Genomic DNA, 17,880 nt, shown 5'->3' on the forward strand with positions numbered 1-17,880 from the left:
TTTTGAAGGCAAAAATATAACTCAAGCATGAATTGGTCGTTATTTTCAGGATATAAAACTAGTCTTTTACAAAACATACTACACAAGGACAAAGGAAGGTACAAGTTTCAGACAATTTCCTCTGACTATCCCGTACACGTACACGTGGCCTGTGCTGTTAGGAGTCCAGCTGTAATCCCTTCCAGGACTTTGAGGCGTTCCTCTTGTACTGCTCCAGTTCCTGTACATAGAGGACACAGTGCAATTCAACATCAGTGGAACAACACCTGCTTTGATATAAAGGACAAGCTCAATCAAAAGCAATGCACCTAGTTTTCACGAAATGAAGAGAACACATTTAAAACAAGGAGTTTGAAATTGCTCTAATGCAGTGTCACTTTAACTCAATACATTTACGAAGCTTCTCTCGATTGACTAACATAAGTGCGGCATTTTAGCAATCTGAGTTGACACCAGTGAAACTCAAGGATCAAAGAGACACACTTTGGTGGACATTAAATATGAACACACACGTTTGTGATGCATATGGCCTGTGTTTGGATAGCCTGGCAGTGGCTGGCCAGACACGTGTTAAAAGCTGCCCGACGATACAGTCTAGCTGGCACCGACAGACCTTGAGCATCTTTACTCCTATTGGCTGACCACACCCTTGCTAGCACTTGCTGTCCAATGGGGAAGCTGGAAGCACAGCCTCAGGTGAGGTCTGTGATAACACCTTGCAGATGGTTTAGGAAGGGTTACTCAAGTTTAAATACCATGGCACACTGACAGTGCCTTTATCTGGTTCCAGCCTCACCAAGACAATCATACTTAGGGTACTGCCGGTCAGACTGAAGTGATACTTTGTATCATAGAGTACAAGTCGTAAAAAAAGATTAAAATCATAGATGTAATGGATTGTTAAACTATTACTACAAAGAAGACCTTGGTTAAGTTATAACAAGGTTAAAGACTGGACCGATAAGGTATGGACCGAGTAAACCTAGAGTCTGCTGGTGATCCAGAGCCAGGTGGTTTGTACCTGATCTTTCTGGATCCTCATGGCATCTATCTGGGGTTCACTGTACTGGGGGTCCCTGGCTGGATCTTTCAGCTCCTTATGGTCACTGTTGCTCTGGCGGACAAGAAGAAACAAGATCAGGGAGTAAAACAAATACATTTAAAAAAAAAAATAAAAAATTATGAGAGAAGAAGAAAAATTATTACCTCAGGTGGGAAAATTTGCTCAAACACCTTCTTCCACAGATCCAGAGGGTTTCTGGCATGAAGGGACCCAATATTCACATCTGGCGTAGGGGGTGAACCTGCAGCAGGCAAAGACAGATACAATAAAATAAAAAAGAACTTTCTGACCACACGGGGGCGCACTAAATAGACCGAAACTCACCTATCTGGCCGAGAGAATCCATTCCAACAGGGACGATCAAGGGCTTACTGGTGTCACATGACACTGACTTGCTGATGGGACAGAGGGAGACCACAAGTTGGTTACAAATATAAGATTAAGAGTAGAACAAGGGAGTCTGTTGGCTGAGCGGTGAGGGAATCGGGCTAGTAATACGAAGGTTGCCAGTTCGATTCCCGGTCAAGCCAACTGACGTTGTGTCCTTGGGCAAGGCACTTCACCCTACTTGCCTCTGGGGAATGTCCCTGTACTTACTGTAAGTCACTCTGGATAAGAGCGTCTGCTAATTGACTAAATGTAATGTAGAACATTTTCCCACAGACGCACAGACCCTGGACCTGTCCTGAAGGCCTATTCCACCCCATACACCTACTGAAACATGGATCTGAGTAGCAGGTGCTATGCTGACTGACTCAGCAATACAGACATGGGTCTATAACAGTAGATTTGTGTGTTTATGTGTGTGTGTGTGGGGTGGGGAACAAACAAGAATATAAATTGCAGATCCACTCACCTTCTCTCAGCTCCAAAAGCAAGGTGTGTGAAGAAACTCTTGGTTTTAGACATCAGGCTCTCTGACTTGCTGCTGGTGAACTGGAGGTAGGAGGGGTGAGACGAAGAACGAACAGTGATAGCTAGTTAGACGCCGATGTTGAGAATCTATCAATATTAACTACTTGTGTTGGGTCAACTGTATTGTAGAGACACTCAAGATATTGGTGATGTTGTTGGTGGCATAGCTGGACTGAAACCTTACTATGAGAGATGCTCCGTAGTAGTGAGCAATAAACCTTAGGGTCTTGCAGATCGCCTTCCTCTTCTCAGAGTCAAAGTCCTGGAAAATAGGTTGAGGGTTAAATGAGTACAGTATATTTATAACTACATAACCCACATTCGGAAAAAGGTTGTGTAATCCTAAAATGTACCTGAAAGATATCAAACTTGGTGCCAACTATCAACAGTGGCACTGGGAATGGGTCAATCAACTCCCTGTCCTGTGAAAGGAAGCAAGCTTCTGAGTGACAAACAATAAGGCGTTTTAACACCAGTGTCTTTTTTCTACGGTCAGTGTTTTGAGTTCTTACAGGGTGGTCTTTAGGGAGGACTCGCGGGGGATTGTTCGGGGCCTGATGCTTGGAGCTAGCCTGGGACTCTCCTGTCCTGTGTGGCTGGGAGCAGGCTTTCTCTACCTGGGCACGAGTCGCTTGCAGCAGCCTCTCCATGGTTCCCCACATGGAGTTGGGTTTGGACAGGTCAAGGACCAGGACCACTGACAAAGCCCTGTGACCAACACACACACACACACATTAACAGTGATATAAATAGTATACAGACTTTCACCTTGGATATGATGGAAAATGCAAGATACACCATGTGACACCTCATTAGTGTAGGGTAAGGTACAGATCTGATTTTGCTGACCTGACATTGTTAGCCGTGATGGGAATCTGAACCAGCTCTGATAGGGAAGTACCTCCACCCAGCTCCCAGAGGTGGACAATGTCTTTAGGCTGGAATACAGAAGGAGACCCAGGCAAAAAATATAAGCACATTACAGGCCATTCAGTCAGGCCATTCAGGGCATGATGCACTAAGCAGTTCTTCTAACCCTGTACAGTACTATATGTTTGATTATATTTTCAGTCATGAATGAATAGGCTATTTATTATTTGAATTAGTTGTCTTTAATTAGCTAGCTTCTAGGGTCTCTTACTGTGTTGTGTCCTCGCGCCCGTCTGCCAAAAGTGTACTCGAGAGCTAGCGTGGGTTTCGGAGCTTCATCCCTGGGAAACACCGATATTATAGGTTATTTACTTACAATATGTACCAATATATACGGCCCAGTATGAACTCAACAGTGTTTTCGCTCATATTGGAACTCTGGGAGAACCGTTTAACACTCCTGCCTTTGTCTTATTTATTAATGCGAAATACACACTATTTGACTTGCAAATTATCAAATGCTACATTCCCGTGTCATCGATACTCACCGTTCAAGGCATCTCAGTAAGATCGAGGTTTTACCCTAAAATTGTATTGAAAAGGTGTTAAGTAGACAGGTTACAAACCCGTACCACCATTTTCAAGCAAAGGTTATCTTCAGTATTTGCAGCCTTAATTAGGTCTAGCGACTTTGGTGCTTACCCCGGCCTTATTTCCCATAAAGAAAACTGTCCTCTCTATGAAAAGTGTCCTCTCGTCCTTGCCATCCTCCTCTGCCGACCCAGTCTCCCGACTACAAACTTCTGCGGCTGCCAAATCCCACAACGTGTCACTGCTTTCCGTGCAAAAGAACAAAATGTTGAATTAGCTAGCCTACATCACCATAGCCTGAATTGGCTACGGTACAGCTAGCTTGGTAGTATCATTAACGTGACAACATGCTAGCAATAATAGCTTGCAAATAGTGCGAGATAAGTTACGTTAGCGCTACCTAGTAATATTTAGAGGGTATTAACCTTATCTTTGGCATTGAATTGACTTAAATATTTCTTAGGTCTTCGGGTAAAATTTCTCAGCCTCTTCTGACGTAAACACATTGCCGTTGCGCTAGGCAACGTCGCATTTTGATGCTTCAGTTCTGTGAAGAGGAATTGTGGGAAATGTATTTAACTTTACACTTTTTAACTGGCCTTCCTAAAAAACACACCAGATAAAACATTAGGACACATGGAAAACACGCATACAAATTTAGTGGATTTATTAATGCAACTTTTATATGAAGTGTAAAAGTGTTTTATAACTGTATGAAACCGGCTGGAAAGTCACTTGTCTAAACATATCTTGAAGCAACAGATTGTTTAAACCCAAACAAATGACAAGTCAAATTTCAGAACTTTTTAATTTGGTCTTAAGTGCTAATATAAATGAATAATAACTTGGCTTCTGGCAACTGGATTGGATCACTATTACTAGGTAATGTGATTAACAGAAAATAATCGGATAGACCATTCAAGTGGTATTGATGCCTACATCCAACATTTTTTTGTTTTATAAAAATAAATAAAATAAGTTGTTTCCCATAGCAACATTTTTAAATGTTTGCTCTCTTTGCCACAAACATGGAACATATGGACTTCCATTCAAAATGAGCTCTCCATAGACATTCTGGTAAAAAAAAAAAAAGTTTCAGCCAGTTTCAGCACCAAGCAACAACTAATTTATGAAAAAAATAAATTACATTATTTTGTCAAAGGCAGTTGACACACTATGACAAAGATCTTCCTACATACTTCATGTATGTATGCAACAGATGCACTTTACGTGGTGTCCAAGTGGCCACTAACGACATCTTTCATGTGAGTTTTCATGTGTATTTTCATACTAGACTTATGTCGAAAGTTCTTCCCACATATAGAACATGGATACGGGTTCTCCTGTGTGTGGGTCCTCATGTGAGTTGTCAGATTTCCAGACTCCGTAAAAGCTCTACCACAAACTTTACAGGCATATCCTTTTTGTCCAGTATGTATCTTCATGTGCTTGTTCACGCCAGACCTATAACGAAACCACTTCCCGCATACAATACATGGAAATGGTTTCTCCCCTGTATGAATCCTCATATGAGTATTCATATTTCCAGCCTCGATAAATCTTTTGCCACATTCTGTGCAGCCATAAGGTTTCTCACCAGTATGAACCCGCATGTGTTTTCTCTTATAAGCTGTGTGGCTAAAACATTTACCACAAACAGTACAAATATATGGCTTCTTCTTATCAGCCCGTTTAACTTTTTGACTCTGAACTACAGAAAAGGCAGGACTTATTACAAAGAGTGTCTCAGGGGTCGATTCGTTTTCCTGGGGTGCCTCTCCAAAGTTTGGTTTAATCAGCTCAGCTGTGCAACTACTGGGTTGAGAGAGTTTGTTGTGTTCTTCACCTCCAACATTAACATGTGAAGAATGAGCTTGGTCTTCTGCATGGCCACTTTCTGCATTGACATCCTGCTGTCTTTGAAGCTGAGCTTCTCTCTGGCAGCTCCAGAGTGACACTTCTTCCTCCTTTTTAATCGCTAAGAGATCTGGGAGCTCCTGATTTAGGTCTTGACGTCCGGGGCTCTTCTCACAGTGCCGTTGCTCAGGGTGTTCCTTCTCTGGTGTAGGAACTGTGAGCGACTGTGGGTCTGCACAGGGACAAGAAAACAAATGATGGTGAGTTTAAGCCTCGAATCATAACAAATGTAGACAAATTACCTGCATTCCAGATCGCACCAAGGATATAGCAATGGAACAAACGTGCAAAGAACAGGTAACCTACCCGATCTATGTAAATACATCTCGCGACTACTTTCCAGCGTTCGCCGTTGGTTATCATAATCTCTTCTTGAACAGGCAACTTCGTGTTGGTATTCTGCTATTGTTTTTTCAACCATACCGAATATCTCATCAGCTGCCGCTGCAAGCCGCTCTTTCACAATTACTCTGAGCAATTGCATTTTGGCCATGTTTGAGTAGTTAAACGACAGGGTGTGAACCCTAAGCACATCACTTGCACTGCAGTCAACCGCTGTTTTATCAATTGTATGTTGACACGCGCAAACGTGAGATTGGCCTTTATTATTTGTTGCCGGTGCCCCCTGTTGGACCGGGGTTTATCGGTAAGGATGGAAGTTTTTCCAAAAAACATTGTGATTAGAAATTAAATTCTAAAATGATGAATACAATCCTGAAATGATGAGAGAAAATAAATTCTGTGTGTTTTTTAGGGGATAAAGCTCGCTGCACAGCTGTTGAATCAGACTGGAGAATGCGCTGAGTGTCTATATATAGGCTAGTGTATTTTTTTTTATTAATGTAGGCTATTAATATGACTTGAGGTCCAGTTATCAGCGTGACATTAAAACAGGTAGTAGGCCTATAAATGGCTACCTTGTACTTAAGTAGGCTATATGTCAGAGAGCCCACACATCTTTACTTTAACTTTAGTGAAAAAGTGTAGTCAGCACTTGACCTTTTACCAGACTTTTTAAACATGAGTATCTGTACTTGTACTTGAGTGAAGGAAAAACGTTTTGTATGTACTTTAGTCATCTCTGATGTATACATGCTGCACAGTATATATGGACCAGCAAGCATGCTCAGTGTTTTATAGAAGGGAACAACTGACTAGTCAAAAAATATCTTAAAGCAATAGACTGTTTAAAACAAAACAAACGAGAAAATAGAATTCTGTTGAACCATATACATCTGGTTTATTAAATTCTGCTTATATACATGAATAATAACTTTGCTTTTAGCGAATTGCTTGGATCATTAATACCAGGTGCATGTGAGCAAAAGGAAATAATTGGGTAGAGCATTCTGGTGGTATTGAGGCCTACATCCAATGTCAAATAAATGGCCAAATGTAGTTTCCCATAGCAACATTTGAAAATGGTTTCTCTCACTGCCACAAAAAGGATGGCAAACATGTGGACTTCTACTACTCAAAAGAAGCTTTTCATAGACCTTCTGGCAAAGAAACATCAAGGAGTTTTTTGAATTATTTTGTGTCAATCTTCAAATGTGAAATCAGCACCAACCAAAAATAAATACAATTATAATTTTAAAACTATTTTAACAGAAATATACTTTCTTCTTTCATAGGCAGTTGTCATTCATGTTCCCACTATCACTATGACAAATGCTCTACTCAACGGATGTATGTATGCAACAGATGCACTTTATCTGGTGTCAACTTTGGTGTCTAAGTGGCCACTAACGACATCTTTCATGTGAGTGTTCATGTGTATTTTCATACTAGACTTATGTCGAAAGGTCCTCCCACATATAGTACATGGATACGGGTTCTCCTGTGTGTGGATCCTCATGTGAGTTGTCAGATTTCCAGACTCTGTAAAAGTTTTGCCACATACTTTACAAGCATATACTTTATCACCAGTGTGAATCTTCATATGCATGTTCACACCAGACCTATGACGAAACCACTTCCCACATACAATACATGGAAATGGTTTCTCCCCTGTATGAATCCTCATATGAGTATTCCGATTTCCCGCCTCGATAAATCTTTTGCCACATTCTTTGCAGCTATAAGGTTTCTCACCAGTATGAACCCGCATGTGGTTTCTCATGTTAGCTGTGTGGCTAAAACATTTACCACAAACAGTACAAATATATGGCTTCTTCTCATCAACACTTTCAACTTTTTGACTCTGAACTGCAGAAAAGGCAGGACTTATTACAAAGAGCGTCTCACGGGTCGATTCGTTTTCCTGGGGTGCCTCTCCAAAGTTTGGTTTCATCTGCTCAGCTGTGCAGCTACTGGGCTGAGATAGTTTGTATAAGTGTTCTTCACCTCCCACATTAACATGTGAAGAATGAGCTTGGTCTTCTGCATGGCCACTTTCTGCATTGACATCCTGCTGTCTTTGAAGCTGAGCTTCTCTCTGGCAGCTCCAGAGTGACACTTCTTCCTCTTCCTGTTTAATCACTACGAGATCTTGGAGCTCCTTGTTTAGGTCTTGAGGTATGGGGCTCTTGTCATCTCGATGCTGCTCAGGGTGTACCTTCTCAGAGATAGCAGGAACTGTGAGCGGCTGGGGATCTGCACAGGGTCAAGAAAACGTGTGTAAAGCCTCCTTCCATGACAAATATAGTTGACAATGAACCGCATTCCACATGCAAATAGCCCTAGAACAAACGTAAAGAATAAGTAACCTACCAGATCTATGAAAATAGTTCATGGAGTCGCGACTGCTTTCCATCATTCGCCGTAGGTTATCATAATCTCTTCTTGAACAGGCAACTTCGTGTTGGTATTCTGCTATTGTTTTTTCAACCACACCGAATATCTCATCAGCTGCCGCTGCAAGCCGCTCTTTCACAATCATTCTAAGCAATTGCATTTGGGCCATTTTTGAGTAAACTACAGGGTGGGTCCCCTAAACACTTGTGTGCAAACAAAGCACCAAGAACCTGTTTTGTTTTATTTTTTTATTTTATCGAAGATGCAGTGTAGACGCAAGCGCATATGCAAGAACGGACTTCAATATATGGAGCTGCTGTCCCCTGCTGGACTGGGGTTTAAATGACAAATTACATTCTAAAATGATCCATTACATTCTTAAAATGTAAAGTTTACATTTACATTTTAGTCATTTAGCAGACGCTCTTATCCAGAGCGACTTACAGTAGGTACAGGGACATTCCCCCGAGGCAAGCAGGGTGAAGTGCCTTGCCCAAGGACACAACGTCAGTTGGCATGACCGGGAATCGAACTGGCAACCTTCGGATTACTAGCCCGACTCCCTCACCGCTCAGCCAACTGACTCCCCTGTTATATGTTATATGAAGTTATATGAAGTCATACATTTCGACTACATATCTTGGGAAATGAAATTGCAAACGTGACACGCGATGTGTCATTTATGGAATATTTTATTCATAATTTGAGCAGTCGTTTTGAGCATTGTATTTCTTATTAGAGCCTTTCATTTATCTTTTAAGAATTTCATTTATCATTCGAATGTTGTTAAGAAACTTGAAAAGATGTTAAGAATGTTGAAAAGAATGTTGGTAACCTCCATATAGGAGTCTATGGAGAGGAAGGGTACTCTTCTAATCTAACAGATGAACAGTTAAACTTAAAAAAGGTCAAATACAATTGAGAATGTTTGTATTTTATTCATTAACGATGTAAAAGGCATGAATTTACAGTAACACAATAGACACAATAAAGACACAACACAGTACAAAATAAATAAAAGGGTGGTTCATACAAAACATGAGACAAAAACATCGTAAAACGCTGATAGGATAATGTGTAAACATTTGAATAGTGTACCGAGCACTTTACTTAATGATAATATAGGAATCAGGAGTTTGAAGAGCAGATGATGTAATCTACACCGTCAAGCCAGACTTGACATTACATGGTTCCGAAATTGTATTTTTGAACTCCAAAACCACAACACTGTACACAGTGAGATTTATTTGATCGTTTTTGTTATTTAACAGAAAAATGAGAAAAATAATAAACAATCCAATGTGCAAAATAATAATAATCTAACTAAACACTTTATGATTTTCTTATCTTTAAAAAAATGCCATTACATTTAAAAACCGGCACTTAGTGACATAAGAAATTCTGTACATTATATTGAACAGAATAAAAACACAGCATGTGATGGACTTAATTTCACTATTGCTCAAATCTAAATACTAATAGACCACTTGTACTTTATTCCATTCTATGACACATTTCTGTAAATCGGAGTGGCTTTGAAAATGGTAGGTGTCTACGAAATAGCTATAAATATGTAGCAAATGCATTTTGGAAGCCTTCTGTATGTCTACATGAGGTAAACACACTACCAAAACTATATGAGTGCATGTGAAGCTTATCCTTAGTATGGAAATGAAGAAACATTATTATTCCACAGCCAAGGCTGATAATGGCTCTCAATGATATTCAGAAGGACACAGACTCAAGTTTATGTTGTCTTCAATGCCCCCTATTATGCAACAATGCAGAGATAACAAAGCAGAGAGAAGAGAAGAGCAGGCTACTAAGTGCTACAGTACATAGATCTGGATCAGTGTCCTAAATGTGAAAAATAACCAGTTCAATTTACATTTTGATTAGTTTCATTTTACAAAGATACCATCATTACACTGTGTCAAAAAAAAAAATCCATCTGTAAATCACATGACGTTTTGTGTCATGCTGTTAAGGGAACAACTACTGACACAGGAAGTACTGAATTAGAGCCATATCGAAATTAGGTTTTCAAAATTGCATATTGTTGAAGCAATTATTTATTTTCTGTGAGCTATTTAGCAAAAGCTGACTTCAAAGACTTTAGATAATTATTTGCACTTGACAGGAACTAGTAGAAAACATCAAAAAGAAGTTTCCATTCAAAATACATTTGAAAATGTATGCAGTAATTCACTTGGGGAAACTTTTAAAAACAGACATATGCTACTATTAGCTTTGGTAGATTGTTTGATTAACTACTAAAGGGTAAGGACATACTTTGTTCCCGAATGCCACTGACATCTGGCACTTGTAAATAAACGATTTAGTACGTTTAGAAGTACATTTAGTGTGGAGAACCCCAACTGTTTCACTATCAATCTCTTGGTACTGAGACTAAATGCAACTTTTTTTTTTCTTAAACACACAAGTAGTCCATGTTCTCTTGATTAAAGTTTTAAAATATTTTAGAAGCATGGGGAGGCACTGGAGAAGTCAGTTTGCCTGGGATTTGTAGTTTGTTTGCAGTGCGCACTGTAGTTTAATCTGCAGACGGGTGATGAACCAACTACAAGATGTACGGTCTCAGTGTGACCAAATGTTTACCCAGAGAATCAATCAATTACACATCTGTATAATGTACAGATTCGCTCCAGGCCTGGGTCATGCAAATTCAAATCCTGACTATGGAGGACACCCTGGTGTTAGGGGGACTGTCATCAGAATCAGAATCAGAACTTTGGGACTGCCACCCCAAAGTGTCCATGTTGACTCGGTAATGTGAGGTGCTGTCCTTGTTCCATGGTAACAGGAGGAAACTGAGACTCGCTTTAAGGCTTGTCCTGTTTAGGGTCCTCACACATACTGTCCGATCTAGGCTAGTGAGGCAAATGAGATACATACATAGAGATACATACACTGGGGTTCATACCCCCATTCAATAAAACAGAGTCAGAGTCAGTTTACTCTTTTTTTTGAGGCAGATATCCCTCGACGAATTCTCAGGGATCCAGGGCTCAGTTCTTAACGGTGTCTCTATAAATGATTCCCTGTGCCACAGTCTGTTAGACATAATCCAGCCTACTCTCTATCTGAACGTTTCCACAACGTTACACGTCGGTGAAAAGTGGTCTCACTGGTTCATTCTCACTTCTGGGTGATGGCATTCTCTTCTCCGTTGGGATGGACGCGACTGAAGGCTCCGCCGAGGTCTCGGCCTGTCTCCACTGGTGGGACGGAAGGTGTGTGGCCCTTGGCGGAGCCCTCTATGGGTGCCTGGGGTCCAGGGTTGGTGTTGGGCTTGGTCGGCGTGGTGGGACTGGTCAGGCCAAGACTTGTCAGGGCATCCAGAGTACCATCAGGATCCACCATGACGTTTATCACTGCAGAAGGAAACACAAGTCAACTGTTGTTTGACCATTGCCAGACCACCTGCATGACGTGCAATACAGGCTTGCCCTGTCTCTTCCTACATTTACATTTAGTCATTTAGCAAACGCTCTTATCCAGAGCGACTTACAGTAAGTACAGGGACATTCTCCCGAGACAATTAGGTTGAAGTGCCTTGCCCAAGGACACAACATCACTCTGTACAGCCGAGAATCGAACCGGCAACCATCTGATTACTAGCCCGATTCCCTAACCGCTCAGCCACCTGCCTCCCCCTTTTCCTAGTCATGATCCTCCACGTGTCTCACCTTGAAGCTGTTTCTCCACCCTCTTCAGCTCCAGCAGGATGGAGGAGATCTCCTGAGGAAGAACCATTGGGACAGGAGTCACTCCACAGCTTCATCTTCGGATTATTGTCACGGAGAAATGAAAGAAATATAAAGATCTGAAGCTTTCTTCACTCTTACCTTGTTGGAGGTTTTCAGAAGCGGCATGTCGCTCTCCGATCTGAGTTTGCTCTCGATCTCATCCCAGTTTCGGTCCTTATCTTTAAACAAAATCCTGGAGAAGCAAGGGAAGGAAAGCTTCAATGACTCAACTCCTATCGACTTTATATATCATACAACACATAAACCAAAGTCATTTCCCGTGAATGTTATTGACTCCATATGGGAAATGGACCGGTACCTTATCTTTCCTGCGGTTTTGTCGACAGACTGTCTGATCTTGGATGACAGCTGTGACACAGAGGTGATCAACAGACTATCCAACACCGCCTGAGAAAAGACAACATTTTAAGAAATACTACAGAAACATAACAACAACAAAACAAAAACCTAGAATACATAACAAAAAACGATTTTCGTAAATAATTCTGTCCGTCATCCTTCTCCCTCTCTCCTCCTCTTTCATATTTCTCCTTTTCCCTTTCTTTTTGTACTTTCTTCTGACTCTCCCTCCTGCTCTCACCTCCTCCCGGTTCCAGGTGCGCCGGCGGAGGACGCGGGGGTCCAGGGTGTCGGGGGCGCGGGGCCGCAGCTCCACGGGGCGCCCGTTGATCTCGGGGGGCTTCGCCTGGATGACAGGCGGGATCTTCCGGAAGGTCAGGCTCTCGTCAAACACACGCTCCACCAGCTGAATGAAGGTGACGGGGGTGCAGGAGAGAGAGAGTTTTAGGAGGGCTTGGCTGTGATAGAATCGAAGAATATTTTCTAAGGATTGATGTGATAACGTCAGTTAAAAGTGAAAACATATAAAAGTTAGTATTCGTTGTTGGATGTTAGAAAGGGGAGGAGATGGAGGAGAGCAAAGCAGCACAGCACTGTAGCTCCACTGTCAAACTTGTAGAGACCAAATGCCTAAACCAGTATTTACTGCCTACTTGAAATGTCTACAGGAATATCCTCTACTGTGCTTTTCCATATTCATTATGTTTCAGCGTGTCGTAGTCCCTGACACCTAGAAGGTAGATAACGACAATATGTTATGGATTATACCTCTCACAGCGAAAGCCAAAGTAGGACTGAGGCACAAGCCCAAGCAACGAGGCACGACGGGGGGAGGGAGGGGGAGGGAGGGAGGGGGAGGGAGGGAGGGGGAGAAGAAAGAAAGAAGACTTCCGGCACCTTTCGCATGCTCTCCTGCACGTCCAGATGTGCACGCCTGCCTACCTCTTCGCGGGTGTCGATGGCGGAGCCGGGCGTGGTGGCGGCGGTGCTGGCGGTGGTGCTGGGCGCCGTGCCGGAGGAGCTGACCGAGTCGATTTCGCCAGCCACATCGTGGATCTCTCGTGCCAGGATGGCAAGGTCCTTGGCCAGGTCTTGGCTGATCCTGCGCACACAGGGAAATAACCTATGACCCATCAGACAGAGCTATGGAAAAACCGAGGCACTGACAAAACAGTACAAGACAATGAACAAACTCTGTAACTGTAAATAGATGAATATAGGTTTCTAGACATCAATACACCATGAATATACAGGGTTTCCCGCAGCACTTTTCAGTTAAGGCGGCCGCCTAAGCAACACACGCCTGCCGCCTTAACTACAAAAATAGCGATAGCTTGTCCTGTTTTCTCCCATTCCAAACAGTGACCAATGCCAGTCACCCTACCACCTTAACTAACCAATTTTCTGCGGGAAACCCTGATATAAGTATCAAGGTGGGTGTGGTTCATTGTGTGAATGAGGGATTATCGTTGCCTGTATTTAAATGTCTAACATTATGAGTGTATGTGTGTGTATCAGAGTAGATAAGTACCTGGCGATCTCTTCACTGTGGGCCGTCCAGTCTCGGATATACTCATCCTGCTCCCGCATCCTGTGTTTGAGGACCATGCCCCCGGGGCCGGGGGCGGAGCCTGACACTGGGCTGGGGGTGGCGCCGGGCAAACGGGGGCTTCGGAGGATATGGGAGGGCCTCAGGTGGGGGCGGCCATGTTTGGACAAGTTCCTGTTTGAGCCAAACTCCTCCTCGGAGGTGGAGCCGTACTCAGGAGGCAACCGGCGCCACCTGTTGGACGCTGGTAGAAGACGGGGAGGGAAGGAAGGAAGAGATTTTTAAAATCCAAGTTAAGTCAGAGGGGTATTCAGTGTTATGTATGTGTTACCATTCTGTTTGGTACAAAAGTGTATGATATTGACCCTGTCCAAAAACAGCCCCTTTGACCCATGCCACAATGTAGTTGTGAAAAGAGTACATAGCTAGATGGTAGAACTCAAAAAGTGGAGAATATGTTTGAGTGTTTAAAACCTTTCTAAAGACCCACAGAACTATTCTAGTGCAGTGGTGAGGAGCTGTGTCTGAGCAGGACCATCGTTTTGTTACAGTATTTCAGGAGTGAAAGTATGTGTGAAGTATTTCAAAGATGTGAAACTTCAATCGCATGGAGGCCATGTTGAAGGAAAGGTTACTATGGAAATCTGAGAAGCTAAAATCATCTGTCGCCATTTGGAGAAAGGAAAATGTAAGCTTTGCTAAAATAGCAACTGAACACGACAGTTATGAAAGCCAAGCTGTTAATAAGATTCCCATCACTGCACACCCAATCAGAGCACACCACACAACGCCCCTTCCCCAAGCAGAGCTGGGGCTCACACAGGAGGGTGTCCATCGCTTGAGCTCCAAAACCTGGGGTTTCACAACAAGCGCACCTAACCAAACGCACCCTACCCATGGAGGATGGCTTTGCAGTTCTTCAAATGAAGCAGAAGCTATTGTCCTTACACAATGATGACATCATGCTCTTTCTGGTAAGTACACATACTGGATTAACTAAATTTAACAGCAGGTTATGAAGTGAAAATCTATTTATCTGGCAGCCAAACATGGGATTTAGTCCAACACATGGTTCACAAAACTGCTATGTGAATGTCCACAGCTTTCCACTAGGTGGAGTACTCTCCTGTTAGTTCAGTTACACTCAATTTGACCAGCTCCCTCTCTCTCTGGCCCTGTGGCCTTGAGATAACTGCCAGATCATTCCAGGCTTGATCAACTGACTCTGGTTTTAAGAGGACGAGTTAGGATTGTGTTTGGGAAGCAGATAGCAGAGTAGAGCATTCCAGTCATCACTGCAGTGCTGGGATGGGGGGAACACACATGATACTACACACTGCAACGCTCATCAGAGCAGGCTCAAAATACTATTCATTTGTCATTCAGTTACTTCATGTGTGCTTGATTCAGTCTGCCTGGTGATTGCTCTGGAAGAAATTAGGTGAGATTTAACTTCTACTGACCCAGCAAACGTTAAATCAAACAAAGCAACGTGGGAAAATGAAAAGCATTTTGCGCGCGCACACACACACAGAGCTCTCTGTGGTACAGTACCCATCAGCTCCTCCTGCTCCTCTGTAGTGCCACCCTCAGGTTCAGGCTGAGAGCTTTCTGGACAGTGGGAACGATTTGACATTCATCACCACACACTTATCACAACACAACTCACGGGAAACACACCGAGAAACCAAACACAGATCATTAAATCGATTACAACACCGACAGGGATAATCGAGGACATCAAGACAAGGACAAGAGATTCCTGGCATAGTAAGTATAGTCAGGGCGGGAAATTGTACTTTTTTTTACACAGCATAATTAAAGGATCCAAAAAGCTTTGTGAACCCATATATAAAGGTAGGTTTTAGAGGTCATATCATGACTAATGTGTGTTATGTCCTCACCTGAGGGCAAGCCGTAGGCAGAGGTCGTGACCTTGGTCTTAGTATCGGTCAGCTTGGACACGCTGTTGGCTCTCATGCGAGGCGCCATCTTGTTGTCAGTGGGCGTGGTGGGCCTGAGTCCCAGACGCAGGGCGGTCTCAGCAGACAGCCGGCCGGAGGCGGAGCTCCGAGCTACGGTGCATTCAGAGTCACTGCGGGCGGAAATGGAGCCCAGCCGGGTCCTCCTGGGCTGGGCCAGCATGTCCAGACGAGACGGGCCCTTGCGACCGGACGGCGGCTTGGAGGTGGAGCTGGTGGTGGACACCTCCGACGCCACGGACACCTGGTCCGCGTCGGCCAGGTCTGTGTCCGAGGTGTCCCCCAGTCGGGCCCGGCGGAGCAGGGAGGCCCTGGTGGGCCTCGGCTGAGGCAGGGAGGCCTGTTTTCCAATGGACGAGGCTGTGGCAGCATGGAGGGTTTTACTGGGCTTGGTGTAGCTGCTGGAGGTCTTGCCGACTCGCCCGCTGGACTCCATCTTGGAATGCAGCAGATCGTCCGTGGAGGTGAGCGAGCCCCGGCCGTACGAGCGCCCCGGCCCAGAGTAGCTCGTCTCCTGGTCTGAGGAGAGGATGTCTGAGATGGGGAAGGATGTCTGGTCGTCGTCCGTGAGGTCCAGGGAGGGCTGGCGCCCGCGTGTGGACGACCCCGGCTGGACGGACCTCCGGGCGTCGGGACGACCGGCGTCCGTCCTGGTCTTGGTCTTCCTCTCCAGGCGTTCGCGAGCGCTGGCGCTGGGGGTGCTGGTCTTGGCCGTGGCGCTCATGCTGCTCTTCTCCCTGTGCAGGCTGCTGAGGGAGCGTCTCTTCTGGGCGGCGGCCTTCCTGTCCGCCTCTCCGGCCACCTGGCTGGCCGTGCTGGCCGTGTCCACGTCCGACTCCGGGGAGATGGAGCCGGGACGCTGGCCGGAGGCGCTCTTCTTCTCGTCCCTCAGCTTGGCCTCCAGGAAGGCCATGACGGCCTCCGTGTCCTTCAGCAGGGTCGCCGTGTCCATGCTGCCAACCGAGTCGCTCCTCTCGCGCCCCAGGCCCGGGCCCCCGGCCCCGCCCGCCTGCCTGATGCGGGGGAGGTGCTCCACGGGGACAACGCCGCTGGGCTTGTCGATTGTGAAGCTGCCCTGGCGGACCAGGGGCTTGCCTGACTTATCGTCTGACCTCTGACCCCTGTCCTCTGACCTCTTCCTGCGGCCCTCCTCCCTCTTCTCTGAGCTGCCAGACGGCCTCAGCGGAGGCTTGGAGGAGGCCGGTGGCCAGGCCGAGGCCAGGCTTTGCCTAGCGGTCATCTCCCCTCCTCCGGCCTCTACGGGGGTGAGGCTCCAGCCGTCTCCTCTGTGCTCCAGCTGGCCCTCCTTCTCCTGGGGCTCGGTGTCCTGCTTCTCCCCGATCTCGGAGCGCAGGCCCGGGCCCAGGGCGGGGGCGGAGGGCGCTCTGGTGCGGGGGTCCTCCAGGGGGAGCTGGGGGAGGGTTCTGCGTTTGCGCTCGGTGAGACTGGAGGTGATCGAGCCGGCGCTTCTGATGGACACGCCAGACTCGAAGGCATCAGCTTCTGAAAGGCAGATTTGGTATAAGGTACATTCCACGATTGTTCAATCTTACATTAATATACATACAGTACCTTACTGGCGATCATCTTTGTAATGACTTATGTTTGTTTCACTCCCATGCAAAATACAATGCACATTATTGTTTGGACTATCACACACATTTAGTCATTTAGCAGACGCTCTTATCCACACACTTGCACCTTATGTATTCGACTTCTACATAATCTGTATATTATGTATCTGTATATCTGTAAATGATATGTACACTGTCTGTACTGTTGTCTGCATTGCTTGAGAGGCACCAATGGCCGGGACCAAATTCCTGGAGGTTAACATACTTGTCCAGTGAATCAGATGTGAGTGTGTGATCTGAGGAGGCAGCACCGTACCTCTCTCCTGATGGAGGAAGGCAGGAGGCTCCGCCCCAGAGCCCTCTGGGTCCGTCCTTGTGTGATTGGCCGCTAGACTGGCCCACTGAGAGACCCAGCGGTCACCTGACTCACTGGCCACGCCCTGCAAGGGGGGGGGGGGACAGATCACAACCTAGTTAGCATTATTTCAAGCATATACAATTTTCTGTATCAATTCGGTCACTTGATACAGTCAAAATAGAGAATAGACTATGT

The 17,880-nt window shown here is 44.9% G+C and overlaps 3 protein-coding genes across 5 annotated transcripts in view; all 3 read right to left on the bottom strand.

Moving 5' to 3' along the window:
- Window positions 1-15: 15 nt before the first annotated feature.
- Window positions 16-3,944, bottom strand: dync2li1 (dynein, cytoplasmic 2, light intermediate chain 1). Of its 3 annotated transcripts, none has more exons than XM_067236650.1 (13): window positions 3,865-3,944; window positions 3,551-3,683; window positions 3,397-3,431; window positions 3,120-3,189; window positions 2,828-2,916; window positions 2,491-2,686; window positions 2,332-2,400; window positions 2,163-2,240; window positions 1,920-1,999; window positions 1,388-1,458; window positions 1,207-1,304; window positions 1,022-1,114; window positions 16-220 (listed from the first exon to the last, which is right to left on the bottom strand). In XM_067236650.1, exons 1-13 carry the CDS (start codon window positions 3,876-3,878, stop codon window positions 158-160), a joined length of 1,089 nt encoding a protein of 362 aa, XP_067092751.1. In that variant the 5' UTR covers window positions 3,879-3,944; the 3' UTR covers window positions 16-157. The 3 variants fall into 3 exon arrangements, with proteins under 3 accessions (XP_067092751.1, XP_067092753.1, XP_067092754.1); XM_067236652.1 differs by having other exon boundaries at window positions 3,551-3,680; window positions 3,865-3,931; XM_067236653.1 differs by lacking the exon at window positions 2,332-2,400.
- An 85-nt stretch (window positions 3,945-4,029) lies between these two features.
- LOC136942757 (gastrula zinc finger protein XlCGF57.1-like) lies at window positions 4,030-8,222 on the bottom strand. Its single transcript, XM_067235727.1, has 4 exons — window positions 8,069-8,222; window positions 7,131-7,951; window positions 4,775-5,052; window positions 4,030-4,042 (listed from the first exon to the last, which is right to left on the bottom strand). Exons 1-4 carry the CDS (start codon window positions 8,112-8,114, stop codon window positions 4,030-4,032), a joined length of 1,158 nt encoding a protein of 385 aa, XP_067091828.1. The 5' UTR covers window positions 8,115-8,222.
- An 803-nt stretch (window positions 8,223-9,025) lies between these two features.
- cep170aa (centrosomal protein 170Aa) overlaps window positions 9,026-17,880 on the bottom strand; it is a 30,971-nt gene continuing 22,116 nt past the window's right edge. Inside the window, exons 11-20 of the mRNA XM_067236513.1 lie at window positions 17,644-17,767; window positions 15,676-17,256; window positions 15,326-15,382; window positions 13,754-14,015; window positions 13,165-13,324; window positions 12,464-12,628; window positions 12,182-12,270; window positions 11,962-12,055; window positions 11,803-11,854; window positions 9,026-11,487 (exon numbers count right to left, since the gene is read on the bottom strand). Coding sequence (XP_067092614.1) covers window positions 11,252-11,487; window positions 11,803-11,854; window positions 11,962-12,055; window positions 12,182-12,270; window positions 12,464-12,628; window positions 13,165-13,324; window positions 13,754-14,015; window positions 15,326-15,382; window positions 15,676-17,256; window positions 17,644-17,767 — 2,820 coding nt within the window. The 3' untranslated portion in view covers window positions 9,026-11,251. The remainder of the gene's footprint in view (window positions 11,488-11,802; window positions 11,855-11,961; window positions 12,056-12,181; window positions 12,271-12,463; window positions 12,629-13,164; window positions 13,325-13,753; window positions 14,016-15,325; window positions 15,383-15,675; window positions 17,257-17,643; window positions 17,768-17,880) is intronic.

The sequence above is a fragment of the Osmerus mordax genome, chromosome 5, assembly GCF_038355195.1.
Source record: "Osmerus mordax isolate fOsmMor3 chromosome 5, fOsmMor3.pri, whole genome shotgun sequence".
Taxonomy (NCBI): domain Eukaryota; kingdom Metazoa; phylum Chordata; class Actinopteri; order Osmeriformes; family Osmeridae; genus Osmerus; species Osmerus mordax.

Bases quoted from the DNA above. Each gene is read 5' to 3' on its own strand.
- LOC136942757 (XM_067235727.1), bottom strand. From the start codon at position 8,114: ATGATGGAAAGCAGTCGCGACTCCATGAACTATTTTCATAGATCTG. The intron at 7,952-8,068 runs GTAGGTTACTTA...GACCCTGTGCAG, and splicing joins GAACTATTTTCATAGATCTG to ATCCCCAGCCGCTCACAGTT. The intron at 5,053-7,130 runs ATGAACACTCAC...AAGAGAAAACAC, and splicing joins AGTCTAGTATGAAAATACAC to ATGCGGGTTCATACTGGTGA.
- dync2li1 (XM_067236650.1), bottom strand. The intron at 2,917-3,119 runs GTAAGAGACCCT...TCTGTATTCCAG, and splicing joins GGGCGCGAGGACACAACACA to CCTAAAGACATTGTCCACCT. The intron at 1,305-1,387 runs GTGAGTTTCGGT...TGCCTGCTGCAG, and splicing joins GGATTCTCTCGGCCAGATAG to GTTCACCCCCTACGCCAGAT.